General features: G+C 39.5%; 2 protein-coding genes across 5 annotated transcripts in view; one reads left to right on the top strand and one right to left on the bottom strand.

The window, feature by feature from the left end:
- The window catches only part of LOC117821134 (homeobox protein Hox-C10a-like), a 98,002-nt gene extending 91,088 nt beyond the window's left edge, over positions 1–6,914 (bottom strand). Inside the window, exons 1-2 of one of the 3 annotated variants that reach the window (XR_004632913.1) lie at positions 6,688–6,914; positions 4,204–4,290 (exon numbers count right to left, since the gene is read on the bottom strand). The gene's annotated coding sequence lies outside the window, so the exon portion shown is untranslated. The remainder of the gene's footprint in view (positions 1–4,203; positions 4,291–6,687) is intronic. The other 2 variants (XR_004632912.1, XR_004632911.1) reach the window with 2 other exon arrangements.
- calcoco1a (calcium binding and coiled-coil domain 1a) lies at positions 630–17,528 on the top strand. 2 transcript variants are annotated; one of them, XM_034695206.1, is made up of 15 exons: positions 630–833; positions 3,065–3,229; positions 3,320–3,422; positions 8,673–8,875; positions 9,074–9,286; positions 9,587–9,735; positions 9,833–9,902; positions 10,006–10,161; positions 10,523–10,777; positions 11,024–11,116; positions 11,762–11,857; positions 12,730–12,817; positions 12,985–13,232; positions 13,493–13,581; positions 15,443–17,528. In XM_034695206.1, the coding sequence occupies exons 2-15, from the start codon at positions 3,098–3,100 to the stop codon at positions 15,468–15,470; spliced, it is 1,923 nt and encodes a 640-aa protein (XP_034551097.1). In that variant the 5' UTR covers positions 630–833; positions 3,065–3,097; the 3' UTR covers positions 15,471–17,528. The 2 variants fall into 2 exon arrangements, with proteins under 2 accessions (XP_034551097.1, XP_034551096.1); XM_034695205.1 differs by having other exon boundaries at positions 11,024–11,149.
- The last annotated feature ends 108 nt before the right edge of the window (positions 17,529–17,636 follow it).

Raw genomic sequence — 17,636 nt, 5'->3', positions numbered from 1 at the left:
TTCAAAGCAAAAGTAGTGAGTAACTAGAGCACTGATAGAAATGTAGTGGAGTCAAAAGTACAATAATTGTCTTCTGAATGTAGTGGAGTAAAAGTAACAAGTACCCCCCAAACATAATACTCAAGTGAAGCACAGATACTCAAACAAATGTACTTTAGTACAGTGCTCAAGTAAATTTACTCTGTTACTGTCCACCACTGCTTCTGTGCACGCTGCAGAGAATCTAGGACTTATTTTTAATTAAACAGCTTTCATAGTAAACATTTTGTACTTCTGTGATAATGACGCTAACAACAAGAACGCAGTCACGAGCCAAAATCTGAAAGGGGAAAAAAAAAGGAATCACAACAGCTAGTTATGGGTTACGTGACTCTCCTCCATTGTGTGCGCACAACCGCGAGTCGTTGTTTTTCTCATCGCATTAACTCCCATTGGCTAGTCCCCAGAGTGAGATAACCAATGGCCTTCTGTGATCTGTTAAAGCGATGAGAATGGGAACGTGTCCGATGAGAAGCATCATATTACGTCCAGTGCGACCACTGCTGTCCTGCCTCCAGCATGGGATATGTAGTTTATAATCCAACAATACAGCTGTGCGTTGACGATGTGGTGAACAGCAGCTCCCATAATTCCACAGTGGCAGTAGAGTTGTCATGCTTGTGTTTTGCTTTGGTTTTTTGTTATTGTTTCGGGTTAGTGGAGCAACTGAGCCCGAGGAGGAAAGCACGACTTTGTCGCTCGTTTTTTAACTTCAATAAAAAAACATCCGAATCTCTTGCACCTAATAGAGACGGCTCGTTTCTGCTGTTTGCAGAGAAGTCAGGGCGATAAAGGTAAGCGGGACATCAGAGACGGTCGAGAGATAATGTGCGCAGATGTCTTTTGTAGTTAACAAAGCCTGTTATTGTCCTGTCTGACGTGCACGCGCGGCACATGAGACAATTGGATAGAGCTAATTAACCGGTTCGAATCTTCATGTTAAAGCTCTTATGACACATTTGTTCTCTAAAGCTTTGCATCGACTTGCAATGCACACAGTTTTTCTCGCCATGTGCTACTGTTGGGCCTCAAGCCTCGTGCTCTGCAACATGAACTCTGCTGTAGATTTTCGCCGCTGATCTATTCTTTTCGACAGCATGTACAAAATGTTCTGAAACACTGAAACAGTCCCTGTTGCCTTTATTAAGAGACGGCTGCGTTACTGACATAGAAAACTCCACATCACACATCCTTGTAATTATAGGAGATTATGGACTGTGCCACAGGAGATAGATATAAAGTATGAAAAAGTTACAGCAGATCAAGCTTGGTGTGTGCAAGTTTGCAGCTCTCTGTGTTTTTCTCCTTGTCAGAATCAGAATCAGAATGAACTTTATTCACAAGGTATTTTTGCGTACTCCCTGTACAAACATGTATAGACAGACACTAAAAATCAAGTACTACAAGACTCTTTGAGGACACAAAATGAAATAATTCAATTTCTTTTCACGTTGCCAAGGAAGGCTTTAATGACAAAGTGGGTGGGAGATGAATCTCCATCTATTATATTGTGGAAGTCTCTGATATCTGATGTCACTTTGGAAAAGTTGAGACATTGTATTGGAGGAAGAGTTCATCTTTTTAAAAGAACATGGGAGAAACCTCTGAATCTTCTAAATATTAACAACTGTACTATGCTGGACTGATGAATGCTGGATGTGACTATTAGACCAACTATGCAAAAAGTATGTTAAGATGTACTGAGCTATTGTTTTCAATGGGAAAATCAATAGAAAGAATGTTTCAATTTTTTTTTGAATCAAGTACTAATAAAAAAAAAAAAAATATATATATATATATATATATATATATATATAATATAAGTACATAATAGTAATATATATATATATATAAGTGCATAAGGCACGAGTGCAATAAAAGAAACAATAGACAACATGATAATGTGTAACAGTGCAAGGATGAGGTAGTTAGTTTATAACACAGTGTTGTTCATGTTGTCATAATAGTCTACCGATATTTTCTTACATCCAATAGTTGTATGTAGCGATGCACCAATCCGATCCTGGTATCGGATATCGCCTAGATTGGACTTAAAAAGCTAGATCGGATATCGGTGACAAGGGGCCGATATATAGTGCAGATCCATATGGCAGATCTATTCATCTCAGTGGGAAACACTACGTTGACATATTTTTGATTTTCTCATTTAAAGCAGTTTTTTTATACAGAATATTTAATTCCTCTTATCCACTGCTGATGTTTAAAGTTGAATTGTAATATCTGTTGGTCATGAAGGTAAACTCACCAAACTGTTGGTACATATATTTTAATCTCTTGAATAATGATACTATCAGTTTAAAAATGTTCATTTTATTTTGGTTTACAAAGTCAGAAAAGCCTGAAGTTGCCAAAACATGATTCTGTCCTCACATTAAGGAATAGAGATTGTTAAATCAATACCAGGATCGGATCGGCTAGTATCAGTATCGGTAGATAACAAAGCCCAGGTATCGATATCGGTATCAGGACCTAAAAAGTAGGATCGTTGCATCCCTAGTTGTTTGCATATAAACTATTGATAAATCAGTACTCCTGTGAACATGATACAATCTGCTTTCTGTTAGATACACCTGTCTCCTTTTGATGTTGTTAACTGCAGGAAGGAATCCCAAAGAAAAATGCAGCCACAGGATATTTGTCTGTGGTATTTTAGCTCCACATATATGCTTGAGGCCAAAGACACCCGTGTACTGCTCACACGTGACGGTGTACAATAAATGATGTTGACGATGACTGAAATAGCCCAAGTGACAAGCATGTTAGATGTCATGCTGCTCAAAGGCCATACACTTGTTGAGGTTAAGTGCTTGGAGTGCGAGTTCAGTCAGGATATCGTCTTACTGCTGAAAAAATAATCCCAGACCTCTGTCTTGTTTGTTCTCCAGTTCTCACCTCTCACCTATTTCACAATTAGCTCATCAAATCATGCATGTCAGTATCTATTTGGCACTAGTGAACAAAAAAAAATAACTACTCAAGTCTGTTCTTGTGTATTTTCCCGTAGGGGCAACATAGCCTGCCATTGTTTCGTGTTGCCATGGAGAAAGCTTGGCAGGTGGAGTTCAGAAACGTGGGCTGCAGTTACTTCCCTCAGAGCAGAGTCGATTGCCATTACACACTAAGCTCCCAGCACAACTGGACCAACAGTGACTGGATAGGGCTCTTCAAGGTATTGTTAAGATCACTACTGTCACACACAAAAAAAAGAGTTAATGTGTCAAGCTGCATAATAACTACGTGTGCATGTTTTCTTCCTCAGGTGGGATGGTCATCAGTACGGGAATACCACACCTTTGTTTGGGCACTTGCCCCAGCTGACTACCAAGAGGGCACAGATGTCAATTGCTGTGTGCACTTCCAGGGTACTCATACCCTTGTTTTCTAATCTTATTTTACTTCCCATAGTTAGCAGGAATCTATACTAGAACAGTGCTTACATCCGCACTAAAGCCGTCAGCAGGAGATTGATGTTCCTGTAAATTAAATTGCTCTGTTGTGTAAAAGGCCGGTATCGAGTTGAGCACAATGTTAGTTATTTCTACCTTAAAGAGTATTTCCACTGATGTAAAAAAGTAACATATCCGGTTCAGAAAACAAATATCTTCCCTAGATTGTTCTCCAACAAAGACCCAGTCTTTGTCTTCTGAATGCAGGAGGTTGAGTAATCGGATGACAAAGACAATGGCTCACAGCCTGGTCTGACGACCACTGCTCACTGGAGAATACAGTGTTTACTCTGTCTTGTCTGTCCATGGCAGCTGATAAGCCTGATGCAGTGTGAGGGGCACGTGTGCAGCAGGTGTGGCATGGACCTCTGACGAAGTGATTTATAACTAACTACAGCATATGGTCAATGTCATTCTTCACTGGAAGAAGAGCAGAGGAAGGAAGGCTTAAAAAACGCTGATGGTTCTTTATCAGTGATGAGGCAGTGATTTTAAAACAAGGTTGCCTACGCAGTGACCTGAGCTGGTGCTATAAGGTACAATACAGCTCATAAACTTTGTTGTATGTCATTCTCCGTTCAGTTTAACATCTGCCTCCTCTACTGTACACGTGTTGGGAAAAAGAAATTCTGAGTAAATCATTCTAAACATGAGGCTACAGCCTGTGTGAGATAAGGATAATATTAGGTGAGCTTACTTTATGGGCTGGATGAAGTCGCAGGTTGTGGCTGGCTGCTCTCTGGTCAAACTGGGAGGCAGAAAGCAAAACATCACAGGTTCCTGCCTGCCAAGATGGACAAAATCACAAAATAGCATGGTAAAGAATGAGGAAAGTTGGACACATACTGTATGTTTAACAGGCAAATAAAGTAGAAGTTAGTTTATTGGCATGTATGGTTTTCTGAGTGATACAGAAATCATGGACAACATTGCTGGCTGTGGTATTTGTCTCAGAGGGTTTGTTCTGTGGTCACAGGGCCTTCTGCATCAAGTTGCTGCTTTTGATTGAAGGTGTAAGTGGGTCGTTGACAAATAAGCCTCAAAAAAGTTTTTTTTTAAGTATTTCCAGAATGGTTGCAATGCATATTTTTGTGTCTGGAATAATGAGTTTAAACAAGGCTTGTTTGAACACATTACGGTTTTTTAAGTGTTTAAATAGTTGTTTTTTTTGTTTTTTTTACCCTTTCTTAACTTGAACACCCAAAAAATGTCAGGTGGCGCAACCAGATATTTGTCAAAATATATGTACTTACCTATCATTTATTCTAACTGAAAGTTTTAGGAAGTATCCCTTAGAGTGGTTACAGTGCTTTACACATTTGTATTTTGTGAGTATATTTTTTTATTTACAATATATTAGGATTTTTGCATTCTATTGGCAAGATATAGAATATATATTTTTTACAGTTTTAGGTTGGTTGTACCACCTGACATGGAAAGTGTTACCGTCCACCTATACGTTGATAAAAGCTATTCTATTATTATTTAAGAGACATCTACAAACCTTTTAACTGAGCCATGACAATTAGTAGGGTCCTCTGAATGATTTCATATGTTGAAGTCCATTATAACTACTTACTTTCAAAATAAAAGGTCCATGAGTACGGTGGTGCCACCCTGACATTTGAGAACATGCAAATTGCTGGACAAAAGTTTTTAAATAACCTTAGGTGCCTTTAAACTATTGATATTTATGAAATGATGTTTATTTCAAAGCTCCTATATGTAAAATCATGCCATGGTGTTTTAATTTGAATTTATTATTATTAAAATACATTTTTTTATAATGTTTTAAGTCAGTTCACTTGCTCGGACGGTTGCGCCACCTGACATTTTCAGGGTTTGAGATACTTAAAATAAAATAAATCTCAATATTTGATTGTACTGAAATTGTATTCAAAATAAGCAGGTTTTATAGAATCAATTGATGTATGTCTTAAAAATAACAAATTATTTCAAAAGAAAATAGTGGATTCGGACACAAAAATATGCATGTCATGTTGTTTTGTGGGAATGCTCTAGTATAATGCCAGAAAACAGTGAATAAAGGGGTTGGATTAAATAAGTTTGAACTTCTTCCTACTCCTTTTTGCACATGTAAAGTAAAATGTTTTAGTGCTTGCTAATGGAACTGATCGATTTGGGGTTTTTTTTGGATAACTATTTCTTCTTTTTCACTTGTATGTTTTTTTTCTATTTTACTTATAAAGTAGAAATAAAGACATCAAATCAAATCAAAGTTATCGCTCAAAGACAACAATGTTAAACGATGTACTGTTTAATAAACAGGTTGACACTAAGGTTTTAAAGCACTTGTTCCCAAATGACCTAAAGTATTTTTTTAATTCTATATGTTATTTTAATGTTAAAATGTACCTTTCAGCTTCAGTGAATTAAAATTGATACCATTTAATTGTAAAGATGGAACTATTTATTGAGTTTCTATTTGCCATGGCTCTTTATTTAGAGCATTTAACACCAATAGATGAGCTAGGGGCAAATTGTTGTTTATTTCTTTTTTTATTTGCCTTAAAATGTGATTTTTCTCCTGTTACTGACTTACTCACTGACTGGGACCCCAGGACAACACTTTACATGTGAGAAAAGGAGTAGGAAGAAGTTAAAACTTGTTTAATCCTACGCCTTTATTCACTATTTTCTGGCATTATACTAGTGCATTCCCACAAAACAAATCGTCATAACCTATCTTCATACTTACACCTACAATCAAAGCAGCAACTTGATGAAGAAGGCCCTGTGACCACAGAACAAACCCTCTGAGACAAATACAGTGATTATTGCAGAAAATGTTTGTTGGCTTACTGACCAAAGAAGTGCAGCTTTAGCACTAGTTGGACAAGTGTTCAGCCTGTTGGATTAGATCTGTATTTATTTATTTTTATTTGCACGGCAGAGATGAACGTAAACAGACTGTTTTAACCTGCTCCAGTTGTCTCGACAGGATGGTAGACATAGATTGACTAAAACAGTAAAGTTACTGAGAAGTTAGATATGAAATTAAATGTTCTGTCAACCTGTAAGCAACTCATCGAACAGTCGCATCTGTTAAAATGTTAAAGTGGTGCAGTACTTTTGACCAGTAAGCTAGTTCGGATGCTGAAGCGTTGTAAACTTCACTAATTCACAGCTTTAAAAGAAGAATAATAGGAACAAAACTCACTTGATAGAAGCTGGTCTGTTTGACGACACACCAGGACAGATTAATTCCATTTTTGGAAGATTTGAAAGCTAATTCTGAGGTGCGATCACTTCTCCACGAGTAGGCCTGTGTGCGTCCAGATCAGAGGCCCAGATTCAAATCCTCAATGGCGCCATGTTTTCTCGCTCACCTCCACCTGCGCTGAACGACGCGAGTGCTGCCACAGGTGGTCAGCAGCTGTACTGCAAATACATTGCTCATGAATCAATGTTGACGTAAGACAACGATTCAATTATGAACAGAAATTGTCAGTGGTGGACAAAGTACACAGCTGCATTACTTAAGTCAAAGTATAGATCCTCCTGGTCAAATATTACTCCAATACAAGAGAGTTGGTCTGTCAGATTATTACTTCAGTTAAAGTACTGAAGTACTTCCTTTTAAAAATACTTAAGTATTCAAAGTACTTCTTAAAAAATCTCAAAACGCTGTATTGTCACATAGCATGAGTGCAGTCAGGAATACATAAGAGTACATTCGGTTACATTATGTTATTTAGAAACCATTACTTGAAATCTCTAAAAACTATACCACGGAATAAAAACAGAAACTAAGTTACTCCAAGCACAGACAACTTAGTTTTAAATGTTCATCTGGAATGAAACAAATGATACCTAGCTCAACACGCCTTCTCAGGTTGGACTGTGAATTTTTGTACGTTTAGGCAGAGTGGGAAACAGGGAGAACATTTCAAACGATACGTAGGCTATCATTCTTCATTTCAAAAACCTCTAATTGAGCCAGGTATGACTAAACCACTGAGACAAACAGAACTACACAAACACAGTTTACTGTCTTAGGGATCAGATTTCAGAAAAGAGAAGGAAATTCATGAGCTGACTTCAAAGCAAAAGTAGTGAGTAACTAGAGCATTGATAGAAATGTAGTGGAGTAAAAAGTAATTGTCTTCTGAATGTAGTGGAGTAAAAGTAACAAGTTCCCCCAAAAAGTAATACTCAAGTAAAGTACAGATACTCAAAAAATGTACTTAAGTACAGTACTCAAGTAAATTTACTCTGTTACTGTCCACCACTGGAAATTGAATAATAGGCTTACATGTTTTTCAGTGATTTATGCATTAACTATAATTAAAAAGGCAAGCATGTATGAATTATAAATATTGCCGGGCAGTATCACAGGTATCTGAAGTTATATTTAAAGGGCACCTAGCACCTCCAACATTACCTTACCTACAAACCACTTGTTCATTTCACTTTCCTGTTCATTACTATGTTTAGCCTAATTGAACAATAGGTATCTCAAAACACAATTATTATTCTCTACAATCTTTTTTTTTTTTTTTTAGAAAAATCTGTATATTCATTTTCCTTCATTCTTAAAGTTATGTTTTTTTTGGCCTTTTTGCCTTTATTAGATAGTACAGCTGAAGAGAGACAGGAAATGTGGGGAGTAGAGAGTGGGGGAAGACATGCAGGAAATGGTCGGCTGGCCGGGAATCGAACCGGCGACCCCTGCGACGAGGACTGCAGCCTCTGTACATGGGGTGCTTAGACCGCTAGGCCACCAGCAACCCCCATTTTCCTTCATTCTTATTCAGAAAAACAGTATACAAAACACCATAGAGAACAAAAAAATAAAAAACATGTCATGACAAGGAGAGTTTCACCCACAATTTGCAATGTAACATACACATACATATCTTCCCCCTTACACCTTACTCACACATCTACAGGTGGCTGATCTGAATACAGATGAAGTACGAGTATCAATAAGTTAAATATTGTATTGACCGAACTCTAGATAGGCCACCCAGGGGTCCCAGGTCTTGTGAAACAGCTGTTGGCCACCTCTGATATAATTGGTTATTTTCTCCAAAGGAGGACATGCATTGACCTTGTTATTTCATTTAATAATGTTTGGAGGGTCTACATGATTCTCTACAATCATTTTTCACCTGGTTGATCTTTTTTTCCCCATCATTTTAGCCTCCTACCTTCCCAAGCCCAGCTCTCAGGAGTATGAGTTTGTATATGTGGACTCAAAGGGGGAAGTGTGCTCCTGCAGTTCCAAGTTCACTTTTTGTGCCCCCAAACCCCTTGAAGATCTGGTGACCCTTGAGGAGGAGTCCCATGGAGAGGAAGGAGGCACAGACATGTTACTGGTAGTGCCAAGGGCTGAACTGCTGCAGGTAGGCATAACTAAAACAAAACAGACTGAATAGGAAAGGTTGTGAAGTAGAGTGTGTGTTTAGTTTTGCAAAAATAATGAGTGCTGATAAAACGCATATGCTTGGAAATCAATGTTGTTGTTTAGTGCTGGCGCAAACAGACCCGAGCACCATTTATGATTCCCCCTCTGCTGCACACATCCTTCTGTCTCTTCTCAGAATCGACTGCAGGAATGTTTGCGAGAGCGTGCTGAGCTGTTGCAGGTGCAGGAAGTGGCAAACAAGCAGAAGGAGAAAGAGAAGGAAGAGTACAAGAGGGCGAGGGAAACCTGGTACAGACAACGCAGAGATCTGGAAAGTGACATTGTTAATCTGCAGGAAGAGCTGTGGCTGAGCCAAGAGAAGATCAAGGGGATGGAGTGGAAGCAGAAGGTGGTGTATAAAGTTAGGCAAATGACAGGGCTACGATCATTTGGTTAGTCCCAATTTGCATTTTACAATTTCCCTGGACTTCTCATCTGTGCCCTTATGATCTGTTGGAAAGCATAAGCATATGCTACAACAATTCCCTTTTATTTTCAATAATTTTTACTATTAGTATTCTAAATAGTAGTTAAATAGAATGTCTGAGAGATTATCTTCAAATGCTGAATGGAAAATATTTTTTCATGGATTTCCTGGTCTATATCATGGTAAATTAAAATTCCACATAAAATGCCTCTGGTCTGTTAGGAGGAGCGGGCTTTTGGAGAATCACTGGTCCAGGAAAAAAGCACTTTACTGGATGCAAGGGAGGAGAGCAAAGTGCGAATCAAAGAGCTGGAGGAGGATATCAAAGCCCTGACACAGAGAAATGTGGAAATAGAGACAGAGTTGGAATGGTATGGCAAACAATGTCTCCTCCCTCTATCCTTATTTTAGTTTTGTGTGGGTCTCAGAGAGACTTTTGAATTTCAGTAACTGAATCTGTGTGTGCAGGATGAAGGAGAGAGCAAAGAGGGCTGCAGCTCAGCGAAAAGAAGAGGAGGGTGAGAGAAAAACCCTACAGGTAATTATATAACAAAACTTATACAGTTTAATCAAACCTGCCTTGGTTATTATTCTCTTATGTATTTTCTCCTCTGTCTGTGGCATTTGTTTCTTTCTCTTAGACCAAGCTGGAACAGACAGAGGGTGAACTAAGAAGTCTGTCCAAGGAGTTTCAGGGTCTGAGGACTTCACTGGCCCAGAGAGACACAAGTGTCCTGCAGCTCCAGAGCACCATCACCACCCTGACTCAAAAACTCACCACCGCCCACAGGAAAGAGGTCAGATCAGAGGGGGGAGAGATTGAAAGAAGGGTCAAGATTTATTTTGATGAGCAGCTGTGAATGTCTTGTAACTTTTGGCACACTCATACTTACCTTAGAATACTTCTGCACAACTACTGAATTTATTTCTGAGCAAACACAAGGTCCTTTACCTTATGATTTAGGCTCATATGTTGATTAATCACACATTTTCTCATGTTTAAATACATTTCCATGTCACTACAGCCTTAAATTCTGATAGAACTGACTTTAAGCTATTTAGAAGTCAGTATAAATCATGAGTTTCAGGGCTTGCATTTTGTTGCAAAGCATCTCATTTCTATGCAGCCAACATACTCTCTCGCTCCATTCCCACCAGGCTGACAGTGAGGCAGCCCAAAAGGAGATGCGCAGCTTGCGGGAGCGCCTGAACGCCGGTGAGCGTTCTGCAGAGGGTGTGAAGAGTGATCTCTGTGCCATGGTAGCTCAGAGGGATCATGGGCAGGCAGAACTGCACCAGGCTCGCCTACAGGCGGCCCAGCTCACCCTGCAGCTGGCTGATTCCAGTCTGGCCCTGAGAGAGGGAAGAGCCCGCTGGACCCAGGAGAGGCAGGGTCTGCAGCGCAATGCTGAGGTACTGCAGAAGAAAAAATAACCTGAAATGTAGAGCTGATAAAATGTGACATATTTGTACAGTTGTAAAGCTAACGTTTTGAATTATACTTGGTCCGCCATTCTTATGAGTTATACTGTTTGTTCTCATGATGACTCAAAATGGCATTTAATATATTTAAGATGAAATGTTACCATAGCTCGTGGCAGACAGAGCCTACTGCCGAAAGTGCTATTTACCTTGTAAATGTGTGTTTCAACCTGACAGAAGGACCAGGAGCGTCTGGAGAGACTGAACACAGAGATGCAGAAAACTGAGGAGAGGCTGCAGGAGGAAATGATGGAGAGAGTGAAGCTGGAGGTAGAGCTTGGGAGAGAACAGGATTGCAACAGGGTAACAAAGAAAACTAAGAACTTATAACATTAAGCGTTCTCTTATATGGCTAAATTGTAAAGCACTTTAAGGACATTAAAACAAATTGTGGAAAATAAAATTACATTTATACATTCATATTAATTAAACTGCACAAAACTCTTTAACTTGTGTTTCACTTAGAGGAATGCTTAGACATTTTGATAGTTATTTTTCTTGCCAAGAGTTAAAACTAAGAACACTCTAAAGTACTCTCAGAGTAGTTCAGAGTGATCATTATCATTAGAGTCAAACACCAAGTTGTGCTTTTATAGATTTTTGTGCTGGAACTTTTTCTTGGCCGAACACTGTAGCTGCCTTGGCTGTTGTTGGCATCTTGATTGCTTCATTTATTTATGCTATATTATGCTAACTCTCTGCAGACTTCTCATTTGCAACACATAAATTGCAGGAGTATCAACCATCCTCTTTCACTTTGTGCATGAAAGCAAATTTAAAAATCACAAAACCTCCAGGTGCTGCTTTCAATTGTACTTATATGTGCTTTGTGTAGTACACAGCTGTCATTCTAACTCGCAGCATCTTTTAGAGTCTTCTGACATGTCCTGTTGTCTCCTGATTTGTGCCCCACAGGTTCAGCTGAGTGAAACCCGCAGAGAGCTGCAGGAGCTGAAGGCTAGCCTGAGGGTGGCACAAAAAGAAAAGGAGCAGATACATGCAGAGAAACAGGTGAGGAAACTTCTTCAATCTGTTTATCCAAAACAGGAGACAATTATAATATATTGAGATTTGTTGCCTCTTGTGTTAACACTGTAAGGACTCACAGATGCTGACTTTATGGCCTGTTTTTTATCAGCTAATTAGGCTTGAGTGTTAATGAAAGGCCTCTTTGAATTAACAAGTAAATCCTTGCTGTTTTATTCTAATCAGCTCATAACAGCAGCACTTTACTCATTATCTGCTTTTAGTTTTTGAATTTAGCAAGGTTTTCTACCACTTAACTCAAGTCTCTTTAAGAAAAATCATAATTTTCTAAAAGCTCTGTATAATTTGATATATTATATTCATATCCTTAAGCTTACTGATGTATCATATACACAAGTACACCAGGATCGTGAATGTCCAGGTGTTGGGAATCTTCTGTCTGTTGTTGTCTTCTTGGTTGTTATTGTGCAGTATAAATTGTTTATGGTGCAATATAAATCAGAGGATTTCAGGGCAGTCAGTGCTGCCGCTGTTAAAGTGCCTGGAGAGTTTTTGTTGGCTAGCCACAATCACATTTGCCGGCTACTGGCAGAGTGCATGGTCAATGTTTTTAAAATCAGTGTCCAGCTTAATTTTAACATCGACCATATGGAAGCATAGCAGGCGATCTGTGGCACATCATAAATCAAACAAATGTTTCGCTCTCCATTGAACAGCGATAATAATATTTATATAATAGCAGACATTGTGTTTGTGTGTTTTCTGTGTAATGGTTTTTATGTTGCTTTGGCTTGAAGAAGTGGGACATCATGAGGGTTATGAGGGTGACGGCTGCTGAAGCTGTGATGAAAGTCCTGCCCGGGTGTGTGATATGATGGCTGTATTTTCCACCACAGGAGTTGATGGAGTACATCTGTCAGCTGGAGCAGAAGATGGGAACAGTGGCTGGTGCCAAGTGGAGCGCTGCCCTGACCGCCTCTACAGGTGAATGGAGCCGCACATTAATCTACTGTATGCCCTGCAGATGTGAACAATAAAAGTGTTCACTATCATTCAACAGCAACACTAAATATTGTTCAGAGAGGCCTCTGTCGTAGGAAACAGCAGTTTCCTAAGAGGAAAGTGATCGCTTTTTTGTTTCTGTCTGGCAGGGCGGCCCGGCAGTGCGTTATCTGACTCTGAGGACGAGAACCCCGAGGCTCTGCAGCCCCTCCGCCCATCCAGGCCTCTGGGACACTACAGCTTGTGTGAGCAGGGCGAGCCGGACTCCCTGCTCCTTGCCACACCTCCTCCTTCCCCCCGAGAGATGGAGAGGAGTGCGGTGGTCATCAACCAGCCAGCCCCTCTCTCCTCGCCACGCCAGGCCGGCGCTGACACACTGGCACACAGCTCTGACTCGGTGAGTCGCGCTATCTTAGCCATTCAGCGTCACCATTGTGTAATTATATGTGATACTGAAAATGAGCTATGTCCTCCTGCTGATAGCTGCGCGCTCCAGTTAAACACTGGCAGTGGATCGTTTGATACAGACATTATCTCCTTGAAGCAATTAGGCCGCTAGTCTGCAAGTTATTAGACTGTAATAGCTGTTGGACAGATATGTTTTAACTGTGTGTGTCTGTGTGTGTGTACTTGTGTGTTTTGCTCTCTTATACTAAGGAGGAGGAATCTGATGCTCTTCAGTGTGGAAGGCACAGCTCTGCAGAGGAAACAGCGCTTTTGCTGGCTGAGCATGACACTGTTCTCAGGTACGACCTCTGACCTCAGACACATTTACAATCATGCAAATAACTCATACACATACATGTATTCATTTATTTATTTTTATATTCATATAGACTTTTTTGGGGGGGAGGGGTCTTATATCTTTATTGGGAGGATGGGGCAATAGAGTAGGATACTAGGAGAGAGAGAGTTGGGAGTGATGTGAGGACCACTGGTTGGAATTGAACCTGGACCACCCTCTTGGAGGACTGTAGCCTCTATACTAAAACCAACCCCTCAGTCTTTTAACCCATCATTTAAAGTAACCCATAATTTTAAATAACTTTTTTACTCAAAAACTGTTTGGGGCTTTATTCTGGTAATTCTATTTTATGCTACCTAAAATCTCCTCCACTACAGGGCTCAATTTCAGAGGGTAATATAAAACTTTTTAATAAAATACACTGGTGGGCATTCACACAGTTGTTGCCAAACACTTTTCGCCCCTACAAATAATAATTTCTTACTAGGGCCTCTTTAATGTAATATATTTGTCAATCAGCTGATCCACCAGAGAAGGATTTCATTTTTTAAATAGTGTCATCTAAATAAAAGTTTAAGGCGCATAAAGGAAAATGTGTTGAACATTTTAAAAACAGAAAAGCAAGATAAGGAAACATGTCCCATAGTAAGTCATTAAAGATTTTTTTTAGTGTGTCCTGTCCCTCTAGTCTCCTTACTAGCTCTCAGATAAAGTATGCCTTGTCGGTAGGGAACCACAAACCTGAACTACCTGTGATGCTACATTGTTAAACATTGGTTTAGCTATGAAAACATAAAAGATATCAAATATAAGACATTTTTCAGAGGCTTTACTTCTTCCTCACGTTTTCATAAAGCTTGTGCACTTCAATGTTTGCAGGATTTTTGTTGCAGGAAAGTTACTGTTCATGTTTTCAAAGTGTTCAGTTTCATAATATAACTATGCCATGACTACCACTGCTCATACAGCCTCTAAAAGGTCAGAGAGATGTGAATGGACACATGGAACTGCTCCTCTATAAAACATATTATAGGTTTTGGTCAGCTTGTGGATTCCCACTAATGAGGGGTAAGGCAAGTGACAATTTAAAGTATCACAACAAACTGAGCTCTGTGGAAGATTTAATGTTCAGAAATGGAGATTTGCATAACTGACTGTGTATTAAAATTTTCTTTGAGGCCAAACAAGCCAACAAATTTCTTCCTGTCATGCTGGCTGGTTTTAAACTCCAGCAATGCATCATATTTTATGAGCTCAGGGCTTGATTTGTGTGTAGAACCTTACTCTGCAAAGTAATTTGTGAACACAGCCGCCAGACAAATGCCGTGGAATAAAAAGTATCATATTTCCTCCGTAGATGTAGAAAAGTATTCCAAACTGGAGAAATAAATTACTTTTACTTTTTCTCTTGCACAAGTAAGTGCACCAGGCAACTATCCACCTTTGGTCTGACACAGAAAAGATTCCAAGTGCTCACTATGAATTCAAAGCTCACTAATGCACACAGACACATCATGTGACCAATTATTTATGGCGACAGGGCGAGTATGTCTGGAAGATGGAAGTTTTGAATATGTGCTCGTAAAAGAAGTTGAGTCAGGGTAAGGCGGGGGAGACGGCATGAGACAGAGGAGGGGGAGAGATGGGAGGACAAGGGGACAGATAAGTTGACAGCAAGCTGTAGCAATGATTTACCTGATGGGTGTACCGCAGTCACGGGCCAATTTTCAGCATCATTAAAGCCCTCTCTCTCTCTCTCGCACTCAACCGCTCCTTCAGTCTAACCTCCTCTTTCAGCCAGAATGTGTGTTTCTTTCACTTTTTCAACACATGCACACACTATCTTCTTTGTCTTCCCTCAGTGATCTGGCCGACACATCGCTGTGGTAACCAGTGGACATCCAGACACAGCCCAGTAAGAGATCAAAAAAAAGGAGAAGTCGGACTTTGTTGGAGTTAATGTGCTTCCACATTACTTCCACTAACAAGCACATATACTCACACAGACACAATGTTAATATGCAATTTATCTTTGTATGCTTTCTGCTGCGATCTTTGGTTTCTCCCTCTTTGACTCCTGTGTTATTGCTCCTGCTGAATGACATAACGCTTGTGGCGGCAGGTCAACTCCACATTTATGGCTGACATAAGACTGTTGCACAGTTTTAGGCTCGAGCTCTGGTGTTTGAGGGTTCACAGGCTGTAGCTGAGTGATTCCTGTTGAATCATTGCAACGTCGAGAGCTTTACGACGGATGTTATGTCGCTTTTATGACATTTGTGATTAGGAGACATGACAGGCACTGTAATTATGATGTTTTGTGCAGGGGGGCCCGGCTCCACTGGAAATCACAGCAAAACTCAGCTCCAGCTTTAAATCCTCCACAGCAGCTTCGAAACGCTATTCATGATGGCATAACGTAAATGATACAGCAACATAGCTAGAGGTATATTGCAGCAATATAGGTCTATGACATCATATTTCTCCTCCATTTACCAGAAGTAAGGTTTGATATGCACTTTCTTGAATGCATTAGCGGTTGATTGTTGTTGTGCAGATGCAGTTTAAGAGATTTAGCAAAGCAAAGGCGCTTTAAGATGGAAAGCAGGGGAACTAGAGAGCTTATTGAACAGATTGTGTTTAAATTCTATTAAGATAGATGCCAGATGCAACTTTCTACTTCAGTAACTTCATATCATTATTATTATAAAACAAACGCTCATAAGCTTTTCACTATACATCAGCTGCAGTTTTAACATGTTTATGATCCTGGATTTCATAGGTTTTGAAATGAAACACTAATTTACAAGCTAGTCAGTGGGATATTTAGTGTTGTTACAGTTTGTGTTGTCACAGTTTGTATTGTACAGAAATCTTATCCACACCCACAGATCTCTAAATTTGTGCCTAAGATAATTTTAAAAAGTGAAAGAAAATCATGTAGATCCTAACATCGTGACATGGTGTTGGTCACCCCTCCCCTTAGCCCGCTGGCAATATACTGCCTAATCAAAATTGCTGCCTACCTTTTAATCAATACCGTATGCATTTTCATGATTTTCTATTTATAATTAACATGAGTTATGCTGCAATGAGACTATATTCAGGTTTTTAGTTTGACATAGGTGTTTGTTTTTCACACAACTCTTTGTGCAATGTGTGACTAAACTTCTCATGCTTGGCTCAGAAGATTTGCTAGACACTTTGATGCTTGATTTTATCTGCTGTATTTGCACCCTATTTTTACTAGAGAAGAGTTTTTAGATGAAAAGTTGCTATACAGATACTTAAAGACTTTACGTCTTCCGTGTGTCCTTTCATCATTATCCTAATCATTACCATGGTGTGTTGTGTTTTCGCATACTTTATGTAAACTTTTTGTTTTACTGTATGTTTGGGAATACTCACTGTTGAGGTTTGTGGTTGAGTTACTCTGTTTCGAGATATTGGTGCTAGTGAAGGAGAATGATACCAGCATGCCTAGGAGGAGACCTGCAAAAGAAATTGATTTTAATGTTCAGACAGTTTATGCAAGAAGGGGATGATTGAAGAAACAGTGAAGGGAGTTATGTTTTTGATCCGCTCGTTTACCTTGTGTTACTGGTGGTGTTGTAGCACATGATGACTCTCCTTATATAGACGTAGGAATACTTTAAGGGAGGTTGGTGTTCTTTCCAAGCAGATATCACACTACATGTATTCTCCATAGTCTTCATTTGTGGTTATAATCTGACTTTATGTCTTGAGGAACATTTTTTGTCGTCCCGCTGAGAGCTCCTGTACTCATCTCCCATTGCAATAAAGCTCCAGTGGTTATGGTTTGTTTTGAAGTTTTGTGTGTGAAGGATACCCCACATGTATGCCACCCTATCCTGTATTTTCTTATCAGTCATGTAACAGGGGTTTGGGCGGGGGTTCTGTATAATAAAATGGTTTATGTATCCATCATTGGGTCTAATGTGTCTTTTTCCGGCCAAAGATCATAGCAATATTTTGATCCTCACATGACATTTCACTGGTAATTAACTATGCCATTTCTTTTCCACACTGCTATAT

Source organism: Notolabrus celidotus, chromosome 11, assembly GCF_009762535.1.
Source record: "Notolabrus celidotus isolate fNotCel1 chromosome 11, fNotCel1.pri, whole genome shotgun sequence".
Lineage (NCBI taxonomy): Eukaryota > Metazoa > Chordata > Actinopteri > Labriformes > Labridae > Notolabrus > Notolabrus celidotus.
Note: the sequence above shows the minus strand (reverse complement) of the source record. Positions and strands in the feature narration are given on the sequence as shown.

What these genes read in the sequence shown, in the direction of transcription:
- calcoco1a (XM_034695205.1), top strand. Translation starts at nt 3,098, where the DNA reads ATGGAGAAAGCTTGGCAGGTGGAGTTCAGAAACGTGGGCTGCAGTTAC. An exon ending in TTGCTGTGTGCACTTCCAGG is followed by an intron (nt 3,423 to 8,672) that starts GTACTCATACCC and finishes CCATCATTTTAG; the next exon opens with CCTCCTACCTTCCCAAGCCC. An exon ending in GAGAACAGGATTGCAACAGG is followed by an intron (nt 11,150 to 11,761) that starts GTAACAAAGAAA and finishes TGTGCCCCACAG; the next exon opens with GTTCAGCTGAGTGAAACCCG.